Here is a 24,146-nt window from a genome sequence, read left to right on the forward strand (position 1 = left end):
TGGATGATTTATTGAAATTTTTAATACTTTCAAACGTCATCTGTCAGAAAATAATTATATTATTTATATTTTTATTTTGTATCAGATTATTTTGTTGTACAAAATGATCTATAAAAATGTTTGATTTGATCGAGTCTTATAAAACAAATAACTATGAAATTAACATGATATAATTATAATAAAAAAGTGTTTAAAATATTTGCCTAGTATAATGTTTTTAACAAATTGATAATTATTACTTATAATATTAACGCACTAAGAATATACATGCTATTTGTATTACATACTAATAAAACAAGAATAACATATATATGTGCATGCGCGCGCGTGTATGTATACATATTTTTTGTTCTTTTCAACTATATTAATCTTGTAACTTTTGATCATTATTGTCTGCTCACATTTACTTATCTCTATTTAAAATATATAATTATATGTTATGCGCATGAGCATATTTATTAAACATATTAACATTAATATGCATGATTTACGCACCGACGAATATATATTAAAGAGAATCATACAATATACGAAAAAAAAAATACATAAGGATAATAAGGCTTTTAGATATTGAGAGACGGATCCCATTTGACAGTAAGGCCACGAACACAACAAAGTTTCACGTAATACCGCATGTTTTTTAGATATAAAAAAAGTTCTACGAGAACACCCAAAACGATAGTTGTTTTATGAATTTGAATGAAAATAATGTGTAATTTAATGTATAATCTAAAAAATAACTGAAAATGAAAGTGAAAAATGGCAAGAAAGATATCACAAACAAACAAAAATCAATAAAATTTATATATTGAACTTTTATATTATACTTATGCAATAATTTGCAACGATGCATGTATAAATATAGAATGTTTACGCTTGATTGAAGATACAAACAATATACAATAGCCTGCATTACTATTTAGCCTCTTTAAATTAAACAAAAATTATCTAAAAATTTGCACTGCGACACTTGTCTCATTATTCAGACTCATGTACAATGTACATGTTAACTTGTACAACAGAATATTTTCTAATGAATTTTTCCTCTCGTCTCTTATCTTCCCGCTTTGTTTATCATTAATTATATATATAGCTTTCGCTACGACAAATATATAAAAAAATGCATTTTCAATCTATTGCTATTATATGAATACCTTTCAATTTGTTGCTCATCATAAATAATGTTAATCCTCATCATTAACATTCATGATATCACCATATTTTCTTCTATAAATGATGAAAGCAACACAGCCTTTTTAATATTACATAATAAATAAGACAGTCAATAATATAAGGATGGGAACAAGAAACAGAATGATGCATGGCACTTCGAAAGAAACGTAGTCCGTTGACTATAAAAGAATATCCACACGTGGTAGATATACTTAAATGTTCGTTGACGAAAATCAACTTATAAAATTGAAGCATCATGTCAATCACACATACATCACAATAAAAATTTTGTTGCTTATATTGTCGCTTCGTCTAAAAATTTATATATTTTCAGATTGTTCATACGAATTTTTGTACAAACAAACAACATGGCACGCAATGTATAACTAGCTTATCACAAAAAGAATTTAATACCAATTTTTCAATTTTAGATGTTAAAATATTAAAATATTTATCGAATCTACTCGTTTATGCACAACTCGTTATTACATTTAAAGAACATACATATGTAGTAAAAACTGACTTAACATCATTAAAATATATGTTCATCTATCATTTCGTAAATCGATCATCTTGTATTTAATTTTTCATAACAAAAAAAAAATAATAATAATAATAAAACAGTACGGAAGCTGTTTATAACCATTTACTTAATTATTATTACAAATATTGCATTTGCACTTTGGACTAGGAAGTACTAATTTTATACTAAATCAAACATCTATGCACTGAAATTTTAATAAATAATCACAAATAATTCTGTTATTTACGATTAAATTATAACGAATGCTTATTAACAAGCATGTATGATTTCGCAATTCAAATCTTCCTTCACCTACGGAAAAGGAAATTAATATAAGACTCGTTACAAAGATCATATGATCCATAATTGGAGAAAGACAGTCTTGAATTTGAAAAGCCTCTGTTTTATAATTAGATCATAGTTTCGAAAGAATTTGAGGTATCAATCGGTATCTTTGTTAATCTTTGGTAAATATATAACAGCAACTGCCATGTAGGTGATATTAAAACAAGTAGGACTTTAAGTAGCAGTCAGTGTCTCTAAAATATCTTCGGGAGTCTTGTTTAACTTGCGAAAATGTTCCCAATGTTCTTTAGGTACGGTCCATTTAAGAAATATCTCAAGATTCTTAGTGAGTGTTTCGAGTTCGTTATGACCATTGTTTGTCACTGGCTCTTTACCAGCAGATACCAGAGAATCGTAAAGAACCTCGTCAATTAGTCGTTTACCAAAACCTAACTCGTCGAGTCTTTCTTGTTTGCTGATTCTTTTCAGAAGTACAGCGAGTAACAATCTCATCCTTTCGACAGTCATTATTTTATATTTGGTAGGCGATGGTGAGAATTTATCGTTAATTATTTCATTGGAAAGCAGGGATGCTGTCGGTTGTAAAGTCATCGAAATTGATGTCGGCATGATCGTCGTGTTTGTTATCAAATCTGTAGTTCGAGCACTGGAAACATCATGTTCGGTCTCGGATTCAGGGTGACAAGTTTTTTCATGACACTCTAGATCATTTTTAATTCTGAAGAAACTTGTACACTTTTTGCAAGCGTACGGTTCGTTTCTGCCATGGATACATTTCATATGTTTTTTCCAATGGGGTAGTTGCGTGAAACCGGCATTGCACTCGACACACTTAAACGGCCTCTCACCAGTATGTCTTCTCGTATGGAGTTTGAGTGCTGTTGAATGTGCAAATGCTTGCCAACATACCAGACACCTGAACGGTCTTTGCCCAGAATGCGTTCTCTGATGGACAGTCAATTGAGATTTTTGAGCAAACCTTTGACCACACGTGGCACAACCATGTGGCCGATCACGCGCATGCGTTCTCATATGTTGAGGTAGATGACCTTTGAAAGTCTTGTTGCAGATTACACAGAGGAAAGACTTCACGTCTCTGTGAAGGCATTCTAAATGTTTTTTAAGCGCATCACGCCGTACGAACGCGCGACCACAAATTTCACATTTGTGATCCTTTTGTCCGTTGTGTCGTTTTACATGTAACGCCAAATTCGCAGCGCAGGTAAACGTCCCTGAACACAAACCACAATGATACGGTTTCACCTGACTATGAGTACGTCGATGCTGCACCAGTTGCCCTCCTCTAGCGAAACTCTTGTCACATTCTGGACATTTATACGGCTTGAATCCAGTGTGCGTTCTCACGTGCAATTTTAATCTTTCCTTTAACGGGAATTCTTTTCCACATTCGTCGCATTTGAAGATTGGTCCCGCTCCGTGTACGATTTTATAGTGATTGCGAAGACCTCCGCTGCCTTTAAATCGCGCCTCACACACTACACAACAATATTTTTTCTGCTGATTTTCTTTAGCTTTAATACCGTGCATGGTAGAATTTTCATCTTCACCTTGTCCATCTTCACTGCCGCACATATCCTTTTCTTTCGAACATGGCGGCAACGTTGTTGATGATAATGACAACGATAATGATGATGATGGTGAAGATGATGAACATGACGACGACGACGACGACGACGACGACGACGACGAGGACGGCGGCGATGACGATGACGACGACGATGACAACGACAACGACGATGACGATGTCGATGTCGATGTCGATGACAAAGACGAAGACGAAGAGGATGACGATGACAATGACGATGACGATGACGATGACGATGACGATGACGATGACGAAGACGAAGACGAAGACGATGACGAAGACGATGACGATGACGATGACGATGACGATGACGATACCGCAGACGACAACGACGATGGTGATTCGACAATAACTATATTGTTACTGGTATTTGGTCCAAATAATGAACTTGTTGAATTTTCTTCAATTCGAACTGTGCTATTATTATTTTTGTTTTCCACGAGATAACTCATCGTTGTTATGCGAAAGTTGAGTTTTGGTTCCTCTGCCGAATTCTCGAGTATCAATTTTGTGTTTGATAGATCAGTAGCAATAGCATCGAATCGTTTTCCGATTTCATCAACGTTCTTTTCGATCAATGTCCTTGAAGCTATTCGATCGAGCAAAGCTCCGTCGGTAGTCTTGGCATAGTCTTTTTCATATATTGTCTCTACGTTGCTTCTCGAGTTTATTTTCCGTCCTTGTCCCTCGTTTACCAATTCACGATGAATCAAGTAAATGTCATCGTTCAAATTATTTTTGTCAGGATCGAAATAAATCGTTGACTCTATCTGTTCGTCATTCTTCGATATGTAGTTTCCTTTCTTATCTTCAAAAAATGCGTTTTCTTCGAATTTATGATTTCCCATCCATTCGTCACCATTTCCTTCATCTTTATTATTTTCTACCGTATAGATGATCGTTCTCTTTTTCGTAGATTTCACTACGCGATCGATCATCGATTGTTTATTAACATATTTATACACTTTTTTCTGTGTTTTTGATTCATTTTCGAATCTTCGGATGCTATTCCTTCCTCTTTTTTTATCTTCTCGCCATTGTCTGCCATTCTCTTGCTGCTCTTGATCAATTTGTCCGATTTTACTGCACGGAGACAAATCTCTCGAGTGAAATTCATGTTCGCTATCGTTATAACAATTATCGGTAATGGTGAAACTTTGGAGTATCTTCAAAGCGTCGGTCGCATCGGTATTTGTGTCCATATGCTTAAAAATTTCATTCTCTCTTATTTGTGATTGCTTCACCGGTAATAATTCGGTTAATTGAACTTCTTCTTGCTGCTGTTGTTCACTTCCAGCTACTTGATTTAAAATATTTTGTTGCATATCGAGTGTGGCCATTTAACTTTTTCTTTTATCTTACATAAATATTCGCAACTTGTCATTCACTCTTTCTCTTTTTCTCATCAAAATCGTAATCTCGCATCTGAATCGTAATTGAAGTTATTTTCGCAACAAAACTTAAAATCGTACAATGCGTTTCTTATCCACCGTTTTTGATTTTGGAGACGAGTTTTCGATCTATTTTTTTGTAACAAGAACTAGAAACAAAAGAGGTAGCGAAGCATATGCATGTATTAGTAAAGTAACTATACTTCGTTATCGTATTCTTATCGTTTCGATATTTCCTCTTTTCTCCCTTTCTCACTCTCTTCTCTTGTTCTTTCCCACTACGTGCGTTCCTCCTTTTCTCTCTCTTTAACTCTTTCTTTCGTTTCCTCGTCTGCACGATTTATAGCATTAACTTTTTACACATTACTTCAAAGTACGTGTTACCTTGCTTAAGATTTAGGAATCGTTGCGAATATCTTAAATCATAGTTAATTTACCGATCCTATATATGCTTAATTGAAACACAGGAATTAAAAGAGTCAGTGAATGAAAGAAAAAGGGGAGAAAGACTAATTTCGTAGAAATATCTAGGCGTTTTCTGTTCTCTTTTTACTTACAATTCCTTTGGTGTATACTTACTAACAACAACTTCTCTTTTCACGTGGTAGCTTTCTACAAATACGTGTTTCTTCCGTGCGCGCATTGGAATCACCGAGACTGTTACAAGAATATTGGAAGAAGTGGAATAGCGCTAAAACCGAGAGTCGAAGAAAAACGATGTACTCAATTTTCGCGAAAAGAATGAAAGAATCAAGTGGTTATATGATGAAATTTACCAAGGTACTGAGTATGGAAATACGCGAAGCTTTTTCTTCTGATCGATGAAATAATTGATATCAGTGCAAGAGAGAATATTGGCTGCGAAATAACCACGGCAGCCATATAAGGAAAGAGCGACAGAACAACAGGGTTATTGTTCGTCGGTGATGGTCGTCGCGACGATCGACTGACTGCTTGTTCCTCGCGGCGGTACACTGTTTCCTCAACAGCGATTGCGCGCCTTTTTCCACGCAAGCGCAATTCGCGGTCGATATTGCTCTGAATTTCACCCCTCCGCCCAACCAGACATCCTCTCCACCCTGCTTCAGACTCTTTCCATACCCTTTTCGTTTTTTCAATCCCCCTCCTACGAGTTTCTTCTATACAACCTCTTGTCTTTCTTTCCTTCGATTCAATCGTTCACTATGTTGTCAGTGTCTTTCTACTGACAATCCGACTTCTACTGCTGCTACACTAATACTCGATGGCCATTGAAAATCATGATTCTTTATATACACTTCTTTGAAGGACAATTCGATACGTATCGATTTTCCCTGTATTGTCAGTAAAACAATTGGTTATCCAGACAGAGTTACTAGTTTCGCTAATCTTTCGAGAATCTCTTCTTCCTTTTTCATGCTTCTTTAGTTCTTGTTTTTTCTGTCACAATATAACTGTTCTAAAATGCTATTCTTCTTTGCCTATTCGCTCGCAATATACGATCGATCAAGAAGTCTTTCTCTCCCTCTTTCTTTCACTTGCATTTGTTCATTCAATGATAACACACATTAAATCAACCGCGTCGACCGCACTTGATATGAAGGAAATAATTGTTTTTCTTTTACCATCAATCTCTATCATTTGTTAAAAAATATAAATCTTTAAAATTATATTTAGAAAATTTGCACTTTTTTCTTTTTTGATATTAAATCAAGAGATGCTGATAACAAAAAATTGCTGCTGTGCAACAATTATATTAATAAAAAATACAAATCAGCAAATGCATTTTAATTTTTCATCAGTTAATAATTTTTAACAATAAAAAATGTTAGTACTTCAAAATTTGTTATGCAATCACAGTACATTATCCTTTGCATAAGTATTAATATTTGATACATTCAGCATTACGTACATGAATGAAGTTAACTCCCTTCATATCAATCAGGTTATCTATTCTACAGGCCAGCAAAGACCAATTTAGTATTATTACCGTTAATAATACAACTATGATTACTAAAATTAATTTTATGTGCTACTCATTTACACAATCAATATTTTTTTGGAACTATGTTTCTTTGGTAATACATTTCCTTTGGTAATAAATTTTAACAGAATTTATAAATTATTAGTATCACAAATGCAATGAAATTGTTCTCAACTGATATTCAATGCATGAGTTCCATTTCCCCAAAGATATAATCTTTGCTCGCAATATTTTGAAAAAATTCACAATACAATTCTATTATTATATTTTTCTTATATTTTTGCTTAGATGTGTCAGGATATGTCGGTTGCATGATCTTCCTTTATTCTCGATCCATCATAATTTCTTCGTTAAGAAGTAAACTTAAGTCTTCCTTCCTGACTAGATCGCGTGCGTGTTAATTTGGCGCGACCGAGAGGATCATTTGCAATTCCATAATCGCTTGCTCTCTTTTTTACTTCGATGTAAATATATCACATAAATATATACGTATGTACAAAGATAATCCATTTTCATTTCAATTAGTAAATTGTATTAGTAGCTCTAGGCCTTCCCTGTTTGAAATATTCCCTTTATTAGCACGAAAAGCCGCCAAAGAAACCAAAAGAAATCCATCCGTATCATTTAGAACGAACACATTAAGTAATTATTAAACCCTATATATGTATCATCAATTGATATCAATGTCTACTTTTCATTTTACCCTCTTTGCTATTATTTTTACTAATTATAGAATAATCCTTTTTTTTTTGTATTAAATCAAATAATTTATTTACTTGTTCAACTCTCAAGTGATTAAACATATATACGTATTATAAATTTGTTTGGGCGAATCATTATCACGAAACTAATTGTATTTTTCTATTTAAAAAAAAAAGAATTAATTGAATAATCTGTTTCCTATTTATCAGATAATCGAAAACACGACTCAAGTTTGTACCATTTCCCGTGTCTCTGACTTAGATTAGCTTTGTGATCTTTCGCAAGTATACAAATATAAATTGGTAGGATCGTATTCCGTTCGTATAAAGACACTCGTACAACTTATATTCTCGTCTGATCACGACGTGACACATGCTTGTGCGCCGCATTGAACTTCCCAGTCTGGAAAGAGAAACGGTTCGTACATATAGTTATGTACATACATACATACATACGAGATTTCATTGTCGGCCGATAGAAGTTCTTTGGTCGGTTCAAGATACCCAGACATCCCTTCTCGGAAACTTTGTTTAATTCGATATCACTTTTTACTCACCAGACATAACGATGGTCGAATATTTCAGCCATTATTGCAAGAAGAGATTTCCTTGCAAACCGTTCGTTCAATTCTACTCTTGTATCGCCATCTTCAAATCACATTCGACTGTGCCGATGAAATTCACAAAAGTTGAATAGAGGGCCGAAACAATTCTAATGAAATATTGTACCACCTCTTTCCGATAGATGGTGCACATGACTTGAGTAAATGTATATGTGTGTGTGTGTGTGTGTGTGTGTGTGTGTATGTGCTGTGTATTCTCATACATATTTAAATATGCATCTACAATATGCAATATTTATGCTTCAATATATATATTTGATTAAGCATCTGTGTTTTTGAGCTCTCTTTCTCTTTCTTTCCCATTCTCTCTCTCTCTCTCTCTCTCTCTCTCTCTCTCTCTCTCTCTCTCTCTCTCTCTCTCNCGATTGAACATGCTGAAATACTACGAAATAGAATAGAGCAAGGCTTCCGACAAATCCGAGAAACACCAGGAACGATAGAGAGAGAGTAACCAGATGAATGACAAGACGCGTGCAGGCTTGTCTTCAAATGCAAGGTGGTCATTTCGAGCATCTTTTGTAAAAGTAATTGAAACAGAAAATTCATTATATCTCATAAACGAAGACAGACAGGACATATATTTATATGGTTTTTTTTTCATTAAATTTGGGCGTACAATCAGCTCCCGAAGTGGGTGCCACAAGTTACGAAACAAGTGTATAATGAAAAAATTTAAAATATTAATTTATAAAAATATTATAATAAAAATTCCATTATCATTTATATATCTTGCAACGCCAATTAATCGTATATGAAATTTTTGGATCAATATTGGGAATTTTTTTAATAATCCAAATTATTTCAGGATTATTCTTATCTATACATTATTGTCCAAATATTGATTTTACTCTTGAAAGAATCTTGTCACATTATAAAAGATATAAATTCAGGGTGATTAATTCGGTTAATTCATATAAACGGAGCAGCATTTTATTTTTTATTAATCTATATTCGTATTAGGCGAAACTTATTTTCTTATTCATTTAAACTTAATTACGTTTGATTAATTGGTCGAATTGAATTGAATTACAAATTACGCTAGTTTTTCCTTTCTCGAGGAGTCAATAATCGATCAAATATCGTTCAGTTCAATTAAGTATCGATTAGCATTGATAGGAAGAGAATGGTTAGAAAAGACTAAGGGTCGAGTCAACATTCTAAAATTCAAAACGCCCAAGTCCGGATGTGTTCGAAATGAAACAAGTGTTCCAAAAATTTACAAACGCGTGCATTTTACTTTCTGCAAAAGGATTGACAAATCGAGCGACAAGTTCAATTTACTTACCGACGAGTGTACTCGTTGTTGCACGAAGAAATTGCCGTTTCTTCGCGACGAGTGTCACTCGTCATTCGCAGCTAAGGGAACCGGCCGAATTTTCTTCCACGGAAGAATTGTCTCCGTCCTCTCTAATACTACCCTCCACCACCGACCCGATTATCCCGCCAGGGGTTACACGACACCCTGTACATCCGTGGACATCCAATCTCGCGCTTTTGCAACGAGAAGCGGTTTTGTGTACAGCTCGGTGAAGCTTCACCTCTGCCCTTTCGAGGATCCACCGTTGGAAGCCGCCAGTGACGACGGCCAATGTGGTCGCACATCGCTCCGCTCGCGTTTCTCTCCAATACATATATATATATATATATATATATATATATATACATGTATATGTACGCGCGTATATACACTTCGAGTCGCTTCTTTATCCTCCGTCCCTCTCGCACTCACTGCACACTCGACTCGCCGCCTCTCTGTCGCTCCATCACGTTCCTCTATTCCGTCTTACTCCGACGTTCGCCCAATCCCATCTCGTTCCGCTTTTTCTTCTTCTTTTTCTTCTTCGTTCGCTGGTCTCTCGTTCTCTGTCTCTCTCTCTCTCTCTAGGTTCTCACCCTCCCAGTCGCCCCCCCTCTTACTATTTATGTAAGTAGTGTCGCGCGTGGACGTTTACGCGCTGGTGTGCGCGGTACGCGACACCACTTACATAAATAGCTGCCTGCATGCATGCATGCGCACCTATACGCCGGGGCTATACATATATATATATATAAATATATACGCGGGCCGCGCTGGAACACACACCGAGCGTGATACGCTGGCGGGCCAGTAGCGGGGAACAGGAGGATGGTGCCGGCGAGCTCCGCGCGATTGCTGTTCCCCTGGTATCGCAGCCGTCGTTGCCGCAAACTCGCCGGACGGATGGACGATAATCGAGTCAACGGTGAAGGTTTTCGGAAGGGAAAGCGTTTTCGAGGGATGCGTGCAATAGAGAGAGAGAAAGAGAATGAGGCAAGTGAGCGCGAGTGAAACATGGAAGAGTGAAAGAGTGCGAGAAAGAGGTTAGAGGCTGACCGACGCGGCAGCAGTGACGCCCGGCTTGGGACTAGAGCGCAGTGTATTTACCGTCTGATTTAGTTTCGCCCGTATGTACATACTTTGCGGGGCCATGGGTGTGGAGAAGCGGGCGCGTTCGACGTTTATGCGCCGCCGGTGCGCCCAGGCTATTCCATTACACGCCAAGCCGGCGAAAAGAGTTTATGAATGGCGAGAGAGAGAAAGAGAGAGAGAGAGAGAGAGAGAGAGAAGATGCGGCGGATAGTTTCCGGAAGCCGGCTTTCGCGCAATGATCGTAGTACGAAGCGCGGTTCGGGCGCGCTTTGTTGCGTAAAAAGGTTGGCCAGTCGTGCGCCGAGCATATATGAATATCAGGCTCGAGCGAGCGTGAGGAGGTTATCGGCGGTGTTTTAATGCCTGGAAATTAGGCTTTGTGGAAAAGGATCGCGGAGTGCGCATGCGCGCCCGTCTCGGATCTAACGAATCGAAACGGAACGGAATCGGAACACGGTGACTTTGCTTCCTGCGAGATCGAACGTCAAAACGTATGTATGCTCTTTTTCTTTTTCTTTTTTTGGTTTCATCTTTGATTTCTCGTGTATATGTACGAAATGTATGTCGCGAATGACACACACTATGTTTCTATGTACCGCGATACGTTCGATAGATGGTGTCGGGTTCCGAGAAGACGTAAAACTACGTCAATTGGCTACCGGTACCGGCTGATCGCTGTTATGGCGTCATTCGAGAACGAGTCTCTGTGGTGGTAAGTGGCACGTAATACCGATACTACGTCATAATGTTTTAATAATGTTATCACTGCCTTTGCAACGATTACGCGGGAATCTACAAACATTGGCGCCGCCGCGAGTCTCAATTTCACACGTGACACTACTCCGAATGATTTTGCGGCTCGCGCGTACTTGTTTTTTGCTACAGCTGATGCTTTTCGCGCGCCCCGTCGATTGGAAACAAATGAATTCGCGGCAGTGGCGTTTCATTCGTAGCGTTTCGAGTTTCAAAAAGGACGAGAACGTTGTCGACCTTGCGACATCGAAACGGGCAGTAATGTTTTAACCTCTAGTGACTGGTTCACTATACCATAAGTCGATTGACCAAACAGTATACAATAATTCGCCTTCTCTTTTGAATTCATCGGTACATTACTGGATAAAAATGACTAAAAGGTAATAAATTTATTATTTGTTTTGCTTGGGTTATATTTCAATATTACTGAAAACTGAAGAAAATATTGCAATTTTGAGTCAAATATTCTCGTGCGTGGCACGTCATTCCAGCGCAAGAGGTTAAGCCTTTCGAGACACTATGTCTCCAAGTGTAACAAACTTTCCCGTGCAACGTAATAAATTGGCGGGAAAAAAATCGTACTTTAACGCGTTTTCTAATAGCAACAAAAGAGATTTTCGAACAGAGGTGGACAAGACCGACACCACTTATGACCATAACCTCACTTTTATCAACTGCGAATTGAGGCGAATTTTTTGTGAACTTTGTAAACACCTGTACCCCATACTATACTGTACTATAGACGACTGCTACTAAAATAAGTCGGGGTGACAACTTTCAATGAAACACACTGTTTGTGAGAAACATATCGTATATGCGTATATTATGTTGATCGTGTATACATTGATCATCCATTACATTTGACTTCCAACCAACAAAAACACTCTGGAGCGAAAAGGAGGGGGGAGGAACGTTAATCTAAACGTGACTGACGATGCAGCCACAGTTTCGAGAGTAAAAGAAAATTGGAAACTCGAGGCAGCGTTAACGGCGAGAAGAGTGGAATTAAACAGCGTTCGTTTTTATCCGGTTATCGCCGTCCGCATCATGGCCCTGGGGTGGCGGGAGGGGGGGCCGAGCAGGTGGTTCGCGTCCACGAGTTATTGCGGCAACGATACGAGGCGTTTCCTCGAAGGAATTAGCCGCGACTAACAATTATCTAGCGATTAACAATTTCTCGTTTCGCGTTTTGTTTTTCTCGTCTGACATCGTCGCAGAGGTCAGACCTCGACTCTTCGGTCTTTCAAATGTTTCGCCGGCAATAATGGTTTCTCGGGAATTCAGAAATCTTGGAGGTTCTAATCCAAAAATAACCCTCCGACCCGTCGGTGATCGATCGTTATTCCGGTTCACCGGACCGATATCGCGAGTCGACTCGGCGTTTCCCCGACGACGACGACGAGGAGGAGAAGAAGGAAGAAGGAGAACGAGCGAGAAGCGTTCTCAATTTCCGCGTATCGGCATCGATCGACATCTTTCGCTTCTCGCGATCCTCCGATTTTCATTTACCCATCCGCGAGAGAGAGAGACAGAAAAAGAGCTAGAGAGAGAGAGAGAGAGAGAGAGAGAGGGAGAGATCCCCGGTGACTCGTGTGTTTTCGTGAAAATCTCCGGGGCTTTCCCATCGATTTTCGTCGGGACCCCTGGAGCTACCTGGTCGCGGAGGAAATTGGAGGGCGGCGAGCGACGAATTAAAACGGAGGAGCAACGAACCGAACGAGCCGGAGCGCCCGATCCGTGCGACCCGTAGCCGGGAAACTACGCGATTCCCCGCGTGTCCCCCTCCTCCCCGCTTTTTTTTCCACTCGTCAAAATAAACGAACCCTACCCGGGGTTCGCCTTTCGTGTTACGCCCCGCGTCTAACAAAACGAGTAAACTTCGCCAGTCGCCAGTACACGCTATTGATGCCAGGAGTCAAGACGCGCCGCAAACATAACCTATCGTCTTGCCGATTTTTTTCCAATGGCTGTGTAACAAATGGAACGCACAGCCGTATAATCTTTTCTATTTTTCTTTCGATCAAGTCGCGAGATATTTGAGATCACCGATGAGTGTAACTAAATGCAGGTTACGTTAGTCAGCTCTTTAGGATTGGTCGCTAGAGAAACTAGAATTCTCTCCTGTTTTACGAAACGAATTGGAAAGAATGTCACGTGGACAAAAAACACGCACACGTGGCACACGTAACAAAGTGTGCAAAAGCTCGCAAGTTCATAGTAGCCTGCACATGCACAGACGATGCAATATTTTTACAATTTCTCGTTGTTTCGCGGAATTTCGAGGTCGCGCGCGATTGTCTCGCGGCGATGATGACAGGAGGCCCGGGCGGGCTGAGCCCAAGGTCCCCACAGCGTCGAATTCTTTTTCGTCGAAAGACCGAGTGACCTTTACATTCCTAATCGTGACTACGCGAATTCTTGCTACGTCCTTTCGGCGTACCTGCGGAGGACGGAGCGGCGTGTGGCCGCGCCATTTCCAGCGCGCATGCCTTCTGGCCATCACCGTAATCTCATTCTCTCTCTCTCTCTCTCTCTCTCTCTCTCTCTCTCTCTCTCTCTCTCTCTCTCTCTCTCTTTCCCCCTTTTTCTCTTTTTCTTTTTTTCAATGTTCATTTCTGTAAAACGAAATCATTGTAAAATCATCATTTCTGTTAAACGAAATCATTGTAAAATCATCATTTTGAGAGTTAAAACATATCACAAGTCACGTGTCTTGTGTGTTTCTCTATCGTTTCACTGCAGATAGTAGTTTTATTTAGGATTTATTACAAAATTATATTAAATAAATATATTCTGATTATATCTGAAAAATTTAATCATCGAAGTTGTTTTCACGGTAAATATAGAATCAATAATAAATATTTTTCAATCCGCGTTAAATCAATCTCCTTAATTTGAATGGTTATCAGTGTCATAAATCGGTATAGTAGATTCCTTGGTAACAATCTTAAAACCACGCCCCAGCATGTATGTTGTGTTTGTAAATAAGCATAGATAAAAAGCCATATTATGCAGTAAAATATTATACAATATCTCTACAAAATATAAATATTGAAGAATATACTAAGAGGATATATATACTAACATTTTTATTTTAAAAAATATTTCAATCCGTTGTATTGCTTTATTACATAAAAACCGATTATCCAGCATAAATACATAAATTATGTTACTTTATAATTAGTTTATTTTAAAAATTTTATGAAATTATAAATTTCTCTCAAGAAATTTTTTCTCTTAATTTTTTCTTACAATTCTTTTTTTTATGCTTCAGAATATTTAGATGAAGTACTATATAACAAGTATTATATTCGTATTCAAGCGAAATAACTATTGCTTTCCAGTAACGTGAAATCACAGACAAGGTATATGAACGAGGTATACCTCGTCTATGTTGAAACGTTAATAAGTAAAAGAAAATAAATAATTAATATCCTGCAATGAAATAGAATAAAATTCTATGAATTTATTTGCTCGAAAAGGAAGTTTATCTGTGCAATTCATTTGCTTTAAAATACATGTTGAGATGCGGTTTCACGAAGAGGCGCCAGTGTTGCCGCGAAAGTCGAAGAATGACGGAAACAGACGAAGTTAGATTGTAGGAGACGACGAGCCGAGTGTAGACGCGAGTGCCAGTGCGGACGATACGGATGTTGTACGAGCAAGTGTAACGAAAAAGGAACCGTGTTAGTTGCGATACGAACCTTCAATTTTATTCAATTTTTGCCTGCTTGTCACTCCAGGCTAGTTTCATTATTTTTGTTAATTGTGTAAGAAACGGTGATCGCGAATGACATGATTACTGAGGTCATCGTATGTTCCCTGTCTGTATCTTTACACCTTTTCTCTCGTCGGTCCTTCGTCTCGTTCAGCCTCGAATTTTAACCGACTCAAAACTGGTTGGTTACTGTATCGTGTGTTCGATAATATTCTATACAATGTGAACAGTATCGAAAGCAACAGTGACGGTGACGATGACAGTGTAACTACTGACGTTTGGTTTCGAATCAACTGTAACTCGTGTGTATACAACCAGTTGCCTGTTGCGTAACAGTTGTTTTACGTTGTCTCCTCGTCACCTCAGGTTCGACATTCGCTGGACACTGCGTTTCACCAATTATTTGCAAAATTGGATACAATTCGTTCAATCGACTGCTGTGACGTGGTGAGTGTTGATGCGATATTTACCGTGATTATTGTTCGATATCGATTCACTATCGATGTTGAAATTTATTAATTTACTGTAGAAAAATTTCGGTTTCCGTAGATATTAAATTCTCGACAATATTTTGCAATTATTCCTAGCGCGTTTATAAACATTAATACCAAAGCAACGTGATTTTAAAATGAATTTTTACAATTCGTGTGTCATGACTTGTAGATAGCTCAGTCGAATAGCGTAGTTGTTAGAATTGTTTTTGTAATTTGACGTGTAACTTATATCTGATATAAATATTCTCTTGTATAAAAAAGAGGGAAACATAATTATAATATATTTAATTTTTACCATTTGTTGAGGCAATTAAGGTAAAATGAAACAGACTAGTGTAAACACCTATGTTCTTTTCTTGTGAAGTATGCAAAGCTGATATGCAAGTGATATCAAATGAAAAGATGTATATACACGTACGTAAGAAAATTACGTCGTAGAACAACTTGCACAATTTACAAGCGACGTGTATACTGTTGGACCTAAGTGTATGCATTACATAAAAAGAATCGACACGCGCTCTAACTGTAATGTTGTCGAGTATACACAGTTCTTCCAATACAAAATTACTCATCGATCAACCAGTTTCTGTTCCCTTTCTTCCATCTTCTGTTTTTTTTTTTTAATGTTATTTTTCGACAAATTGGTCGGTATACATACATCAATATATCGATTGGTAGATTCTGATGTAACTTTAAGTTTTAAATACAAAATCAAAATAACTTCAACGAAACTTGATTGTTTGCGAAAAAAATCACATATATCTATATGTGCAAATTCTTCTTTAATTATTCTTTAAGCTTCATGAAAGCACCAAAACATATACATATGTACATATGCTAGGAGCAAGCGGACAAATCGTCTTTTCGATTATAAGAGATTATATGAGATTGACGATAGAACTGCTGATATATAAGTTAGCCCAAAACTTCTAAAAAAATATTTTCTTTAACAATTAAAAAATAATTTCTTTAACATTATCAACATTTTTTTGTAATTAGAATTAGGTAAAGCGAAAAATAAAGTAATTTTACAAGGTGTCGATTAACTGAGAGTCGAATGAATTTCATTACTCTAGTTTGAGGTCTTCGGTACTACCATTTAGTCTTGATATCGCATGTTTTTTTGCACTATATGTTTGCTAGGTTTATTACATTTAGATAAAAGTGCATATAAGTATGTCTACTCTAATTTGAATCACCGATTCATTTTTCCATACGTTTACACGTCAAATCTTTTATTTACTCTTTATTCCTCATTCGTTTTATTTCTTCACATAGTCTTTTCATTCTATTCCTCTTTCACTGTCTATTCCGATTTTCCACTCTTATATTTTTATATCTTTTTTTCGTTCAATTTTTGTTTAATACTTTTCTACTTTTATTGTTCATCCTTGAAATGATTACTTTATCTCTTTTCAGTGAAGTACGATCAGTTTCATGCACTCTTCTTTCTCTTCTTTCTCTTTTTTTTAAAGATGAAAACAAATTTTTATATTTCACAACTTTAAATAATTCACTCGTTTATAACTCTATTTTAAGCAATATTACAAACTTCTGTTTTGCATCAATTTTCGAAATATTTTCCAATTGTATATGAAACGAAATAGAAAAGACATTTTTCTTTCAAGAAGAAATCAAGGATAAAAAAACAGTTTAATTTCGATACAAGGAGCAAAATAGTTTAGCGAAATGTGCGACGCCGCCAGTGGTTCTCAAACGTTTCGCCGTTCACTCATTGTCAACGCAATGTATTAGTCCTCTATATTCTCACTATTATTATTATGAATTTCTCTGCAACTAATTTCACAGGAAAATATTTCAATAATTTGTAATCTAAAATTATAACTTATTCTTGGTATTTCGACTAATTTGAATCATAAATTAACAGTTTCCCACGAATTTGATCTTAATTTCTTTTCGAGTATTTCCAAATTTTTAAACATTTGAGATACGAATATCGAGCAAGTTCTCTTCAATTTTGCGTTAAAATTCTATTAAAAGTAATCATTAACTGATTAAAAGAAATTGAGAGAAGTAATATGATTGGATTATAAGATTTTAAATCTTTCCAATCGTCATTAAGACGATTAAGAAATGCGTGTATTCGGGCCAAACAGGCGATTATGAAGAGGAGTTGAGAATATGAATAATCCGTATGAGAAAAGGAATAGTGATGCTGATGCTACGTGGATACGTGAGTCTCTTGGGTCTTGAAACACTCCTAAGTCACGGACTAAACTGAGTTAAGACGCTCTTAAGGCTAGTAGAGGGTGTTAACCTTTTACTCTTCCGATAGTTCATTTGTGACAGCTACTTGCCATCCAACGATATATTATCATTTTCTGTAACGTTTCAATTTTATGTGCGACTTAACACGACTCGATTTCCTCTTCATAACGTCAATTTACATATATCTTTATATAAATGCTCGTCCTCGTATTATTTTCAGTCAAATTCTAAACAATTCTTTTCAAAAATTCCGCATTTATCATTTACGAGTTTTGAAATTAATATCAACTGTGAATTCTTTGTATTATGATTTTTCCTAATAAAATTCATTTTATTTCAATGCACCATACTAAATGTCGAATTAAATAATACTGCAAATTAGTACGTAATGCGCCGGATTGAGCATAAAGTCGATCTAACCAGATGTCAGGCATTTTGAATAAATTTTTCAATACTTTTTTTATTTTTTCATATTTCTTCATCGGCGTCTTTTAAGTATAAATATAATATGCATGCAAATTTTCTTAAAGTAAGAAATCGATTATTGTTTTCGATTATTTTTTAAATGGAATCATACGAATTATTATATCAATTACGAATACATTAATTGATCTAGGCATTCCTTATAAAAAAAAGTATTAATCTAATTATGTTAAAAAATTTTTGATTTATAAACGACTTAAGAAATATTTTAGCTTTAGCTTTGTAAAATCTATTATGTAAAAGACAAGGAAAGATATAAGCGGTATCCTTGCTTTTCATACGATACGGTTTACAAAATTAAAGCTAAAATATTTCCTAAGCCAATGATTTCTCGAGATAAATAAGTTTAATATTTTTAGGAAACGGCCAAATAAATCGATTAATGCATTCAAAAATTCTATGATTGTATTTAGAAGAATGAAGTTGATCTTGAAGTTTCTCACACAATTTCATTTACAAAAAAATAATTTGCAGCACAATATATCCTTTTATATCAAACAATTTATAAAACAATATTTATTTTTTTTTTATAAATTCCCTACGAGATATTTCAAGTTTGAGATAAAGAGAACATGCTGTATATATATTACAATTATATATTAACCTTGCCTTGTGTATTGTTATGCCTATGCTTATTGTATTGTAATATCACATATACGTAGAAATGTGCTATATATGTATGTGCATGCAATACTAAAGAAGGTATCTACTGTGTACTTGGCAATTGAAATACATGAGATCTGTATGCATATGTAAATCAGAAACTCAAATTTATATTTAAATTTAATTTAAGTATGATATTAGAAGTTCAGATACCAGCTGAAATCCAGCTCTCCAAATTATTATTTCTTATTATCAGTAAGATTTATAAACATATAATTATTAGTTAAAATATTTATCATCATTCAAAGGTATCGTTACTATCACCTATTACCTAAGTAGATTGTTTAGTACTTTCTTCGACGTACATATTACTGTGACTTATTGTGCCACTAAATTGATTATTATTTACTTATAGAAATACTATGAAATATTATGAAAATATTTAAAAATGGGATTATAAATACAATATACTAAAATAAACAAAGAATTAAATGTTTAAAAAAAAGGAGTGCGTTCTAATCAAACAAAACGACTTGTAATTATTATCATTAATAACCTACTCGTTATACGAACATTAAGGAGCATCCTATTTCGTAAAATCAAGATACTCAAACAAGTAAAAAAACAAAATCATAGGGGTGAAAGAAATGGCAACAAGAAACAGCTGTGCATCATTTTTCTTTTACGTTACGACTTTCGATTTCAACTCATCCACAAGCTATAAGCACATGATCACGTGAAAGTGATGAAACGAAACGAATGAAATAAGCAAAAAGAAAAAAAAGAGAAGAGAAAGGTGTAGCGAGGTAGGAAAAGAAGAGAAGAGGACCCGGAAGGACAGCTCACCTTCCACGAATCCAACGGGCCACTGACTCTCGTCTTCTATTGCATAACGATTCCATCATATTCGAACACATCTTGTAGAGATGCAACTTGAGAGTCACTGGACCGTGTACCGGTTGTTCCACTCGTGGAATGCGGACCAACTTGTGGTGTACGCGCACATGTAAGTAAGTAAATGTACTTACGTCCGTGTCCACACCGTGGATTCTATCCGTATTCTTTTCACTTATACATTTGCAAACACGCAAAGATTAGATATGCGTGACTACGCATTTTTTTAATAAATTAGCGTGATGCTGCAATTATTATTGTTATTACCGTTTGCAATACTTGAGAAAATTGTATGTCACACAGAATTTATCAGTGCCGAAATTTCTTTTCCTTTTTTTTTTTTTTCTTCATTTTCATTTTCTTTTGTGCTACTCTTTTAATATTTAATAGTCGTTGAATTCGTAATTTCACATTAAATAAACAGCCTTTTAAATATATTCCGATTGAAGTCCATATACAAGTCGACTGCTTATGTGCGCAAGACTACCTATGTAGAAAAAAATACAGAAAAAAATGCAAATTCATCATACTGTACAATTAATATAGCTGAATACATTTATAAACAATCGGAGGAAGTTATAGCCTATAAATATTTAAAAAATCAGTCGGTTTCAGCTTTATCGGGCCACTGTATGTAAATTTAACTTACCACGGTTGCAGGTATAGTTACATTAGTTAAAAACATATGGTATACATATACAGTGTGTCTGAAGAATCATGGATTGGGAGGTGATTCTACACGTAAAAATGTGTTGAAAAAAAAAGAATAAAATTTTTTTCATTAAAACCTTTTTTGGTTTGAAAGCTGGATCAAGTTTGAAAATTTATTAATTATGCTTGAATTTGGATAATTTCATACTGAGGAAGCTTTTTATGCTTACAAATAAAGTTTTTTTGCTTAAAACATCGTTTTTAAGAAAACAAACTTTAAATACATTCTGTTAAAAATTATTTTAAGCACACGTATACGATGATTAATTTTCAAACTTGATTTTCGTGAAAACGGGACATCTTATAGAAAAATTTTATTTTATGTTTTTTATTTGTTTTTGTGCGTAGAATAACCTTTTGGCAATTATTTTGTTCTGTCACGTCTAAAATTAGTTAAATTCAAATTTACTCGATAAATTTTCAAACTCAATTTTCTCGAAAAGCAAGGTTTTAATGAAAGAATTTTATTCTTTTTTTCGACATATTTTTACATGTAGAATCATCTAATCGGTTGACCATGAGGCAAGACACTCTGTATAATAGACTATTCCTCTTCTTTTTCTTTGTTTCTCTTTTCTTTTTATCCGTAGAAACAGGAGGTAATGAAAAGCAATGAAAAACAAAGTAAGACAATTCCTAGTCAAAAAATTAAGGCCACTTACAATTTTCAATATCTTTTAGTAAAATTTAAGAGTCTGAATGTAATCTGATGATAATTTTTATTAACTATTAAAGACACATACTATTAAACATACACACATATTACATTTAAATATGTTATATATAATAATAGTAATTTTTGAGTAATAATTAATAATTTTCTCCCTTTACTTCAATTGTGTATCATTTCCGACATACTCTATCATATCCTTTATTTTTGGATAATCTAAATCTATTGTAAATAGTACATTTGTTTAATTACTTATCACTAGTAATTGATATTTTAGCATAAAAATTCATCCGATTCTCAATCATTTATTACGGATAGGAATTCTCATTCAATAAATACTCAATAATAAAATGTAAGGAAATACTATGTATAATAATATATAAATTATTAATTTGTATGTAATAATATACATATTATATATATATTATATATTAATTTTTATTTACTAATATATATAAATTAAATTTTATTGAGAACATGAAAAATGTTAAAATTGTGAGTTGTCCTAATTTTTTGATCGAGTAGTAGTTTACACACACTAAATGTATTATAATACATGGGAATATAATGAACAACAAAGACTTTGTTTTAGATTTGATGAACTAATATCTTAAGAAATTAGTAGGTTTTTCTATCGAGAATTTTATTTCTTAGGATGTACATATTTATTAGATAACGTTACATGAAATGTCAGATTTGTATTCATTCAACATTTGGCTTGTTCGTTGATTTGCTATTCTTTGATTCGAGATTGTTTCGTACCTTTGAAAAGTTTATTACATTCTGCATTCAGTAAAGTGTTTTTTTTTTAACGAATTTTGAATTTTATTTTTTTCTAAGCGAACTTTTTTCAATATGTTTACTGCAAATAAACTCGTTTACATTTTCATTTACAAATTCATATTTTCTTTTTGCATCTAAGTAACTCATTAGATATCCGAGTACCCAGGTATTCAGATATCTTACGAGATAATTGAGGCTAGAGTTATTACTACTCGATTCGTCGGATACCCGGATATTCGATACAATGTTATCCGATGTTTGCATAACTGATGTGTTTGTGATAAATAATAAAGCAAATTGTAATTTATGCCCATTAGAATGATAGAGAATCGGAGAAAAAAATATATCCAAGATTAATAAAACTTGTTAAAAAATATTTATCTGCCAGCTCTAAAAGAGTATTTTCCATAACTAGAAATATTGTTAGTTTAAAACGGATGAGCCCTACTATATTGGAAAATATAGTACTTTTATACGAAGACATCTAATTTAAAATAATTACTTCGTTTTATTATTTATCGCTAAAATATAAATTACATTGTAGACATCCGAATAATATCAGTAGAAATAATAGATATATAGTCTCAACTGTCTCATGCACCCGAGTATTTCATAAGTAACAGCTTTAATCCGAATGATATGATCGACACAGACTATCTCGACGCTATTTCACTAAGGTTTTCATGCTAGTCTATCCTCATCGACTCTATATTTCCATAAACATACTTTTCTTATCGACACATTGTTCACGTCTATGTTGTTATGATTCAGGATTCAGTTGCCTCTAGTATCACTTCTGAATCAGTTCACATTAATGTTCGCTATGTTATATCAAATTATTTAAACACAATGTCAAAATACTTCCATTCAGATTGCCGAATTGCTCATCTCCACTCAAAATTTACATTAATAGCTTTATATTTAATAAATCTAGAAATAGAGATTGATTTATACTATCAGACATGTGAGAAAAATGGTAATTCTTGTGAATATAAAAGTGCTGCAAGTACATTATAAAACAAAAATAATCAATACATTAGTCGCAATCATGATTACTCTAAACATAATCATTTGAAACATTGAAGCGTGGTGTTATAGAAAGTTGCAGTAATAAAATAATTAAGGATGGAAAGCCATCTATCAGGAATGTAATACGAAATTCGTCCGTTTTCCAAACACAAGTATATTAATAACATGTATTGCAAGTACAAAAGAGAAATAAGTATTTGAATCACAAACATTCTATGAGCCTAGTTTACCTGGTAAGTTGTATAAGAATCCTTAGATTCTTAGGAAAATCTTTTATATATATTATAAAGGCAAGATTATTTATTATATTATTATATTATTATTAATATCTTTTATATTATTTATACAAAATATTAAAATTAATTATTATTACATTATAAATTATTAAAATTAAATATTATTTATTTAAATTTTAATGAATTTAGCTAAAGTAAAATTTTGGGTCATGGATGGAGAATATTCAAAATGATACTCATATTTTTTAAACATGCCATTTTTTATGCCATCCATGATATTACAGGAAATCTGAAAACATGAAGTCAATTCCTTTTTTACTCTCCTATTAAACGGCAGAAAATTTATGAACTATTATTAAACTATCATTAAATTTGTGAACTCTCCTATTGAACGGCAGAAAATTTATGAATTATTATTTGATAAAGCAATTAATTTGAGTAATGGAATAGGTTACGCTTTAAATTCTAAATTTGTATTAATGGGAATTTTGAAATATTAGTGACAAATTAGTATTTAACTTTAATTAGTTTAAACTTTTTCCTTCTACAACAGTGAAAGGAAGGTTTTTTTTTCATTTGTACAAATCTGTATATCGTAAAGTGCAAAGCAATAAGTTTAGTAAAAAAGTATGAAACTGATGGAAAATTTAATCTGTTAATTAAACAACGTGCCCTGCTTTTTTACAATCCTCTGAGATTGCAGATTGCTTTAACAATCTAAAATAATCATTCTAAAATGAAATATCATTCAGGCTATTGTTGTAATAAATTTGAAAAATATTATGTACAATATATAGACTAATAATTGGGAATAATATACAATTTGTAATTGTGATTTGTTCTTCACGATTTTCACCAGAAATGTGGT

At 34.4% G+C, this 24,146-nt stretch overlaps 2 protein-coding genes and 1 long non-coding RNA gene across 5 annotated transcripts in view; 1 reads left to right on the forward strand and 2 right to left on the reverse strand.

The window, feature by feature from the left end:
- Positions 1–137: 137 nt before the first annotated feature.
- LOC122533988 (zinc finger protein 33A-like) lies at positions 138–7,557 on the reverse strand. Its single transcript, XM_043664229.1, has 2 exons — positions 5,776–7,557; positions 138–5,690 (listed from the first exon to the last, which is right to left on the reverse strand). The coding sequence occupies exon 2, from the start codon at positions 4,946–4,948 to the stop codon at positions 2,216–2,218; it is 2,733 nt and encodes a 910-aa protein (XP_043520164.1). The 5' UTR covers positions 4,949–5,690; positions 5,776–7,557; the 3' UTR covers positions 138–2,215.
- Positions 7,558–7,564: 7 nt separating this feature from the next.
- LOC122533992 lies at positions 7,565–8,432 on the reverse strand. Of its 2 annotated transcripts, XR_006307809.1 has the most exons (3): positions 8,221–8,411; positions 7,903–8,066; positions 7,565–7,823 (listed from the first exon to the last, which is right to left on the reverse strand). It is a non-coding gene; the product is annotated as an uncharacterized LOC122533992 (long non-coding RNA). The 2 variants fall into 2 exon arrangements; XR_006307808.1 differs by lacking the exon at positions 7,565–7,823 and having other exon boundaries at positions 8,221–8,432.
- Positions 8,433–15,035: 6,603 nt separating this feature from the next.
- LOC122533976 (protein N-terminal asparagine amidohydrolase) overlaps positions 15,036–24,146 on the forward strand; it is a 32,383-nt gene continuing 23,272 nt past the window's right edge. The window contains exon 1 of one of the 2 annotated variants that reach the window (XM_043664201.1): positions 15,036–15,593. The gene's annotated coding sequence lies outside the window, so the exon portion shown is untranslated. Of the gene's footprint in view, positions 15,594–19,591; positions 19,962–24,146 lie in introns of those variants that run through there. The other variant, XM_043664202.1, reaches the window with a different exon arrangement.

The sequence above is a fragment of the Frieseomelitta varia genome, unplaced genomic scaffold, assembly GCF_011392965.1.
Source record: "Frieseomelitta varia isolate USP_RPSP 00005682 unplaced genomic scaffold, Fvar_1.2 scaffold_564, whole genome shotgun sequence".
NCBI classification, from domain to species: domain Eukaryota; kingdom Metazoa; phylum Arthropoda; class Insecta; order Hymenoptera; family Apidae; genus Frieseomelitta; species Frieseomelitta varia.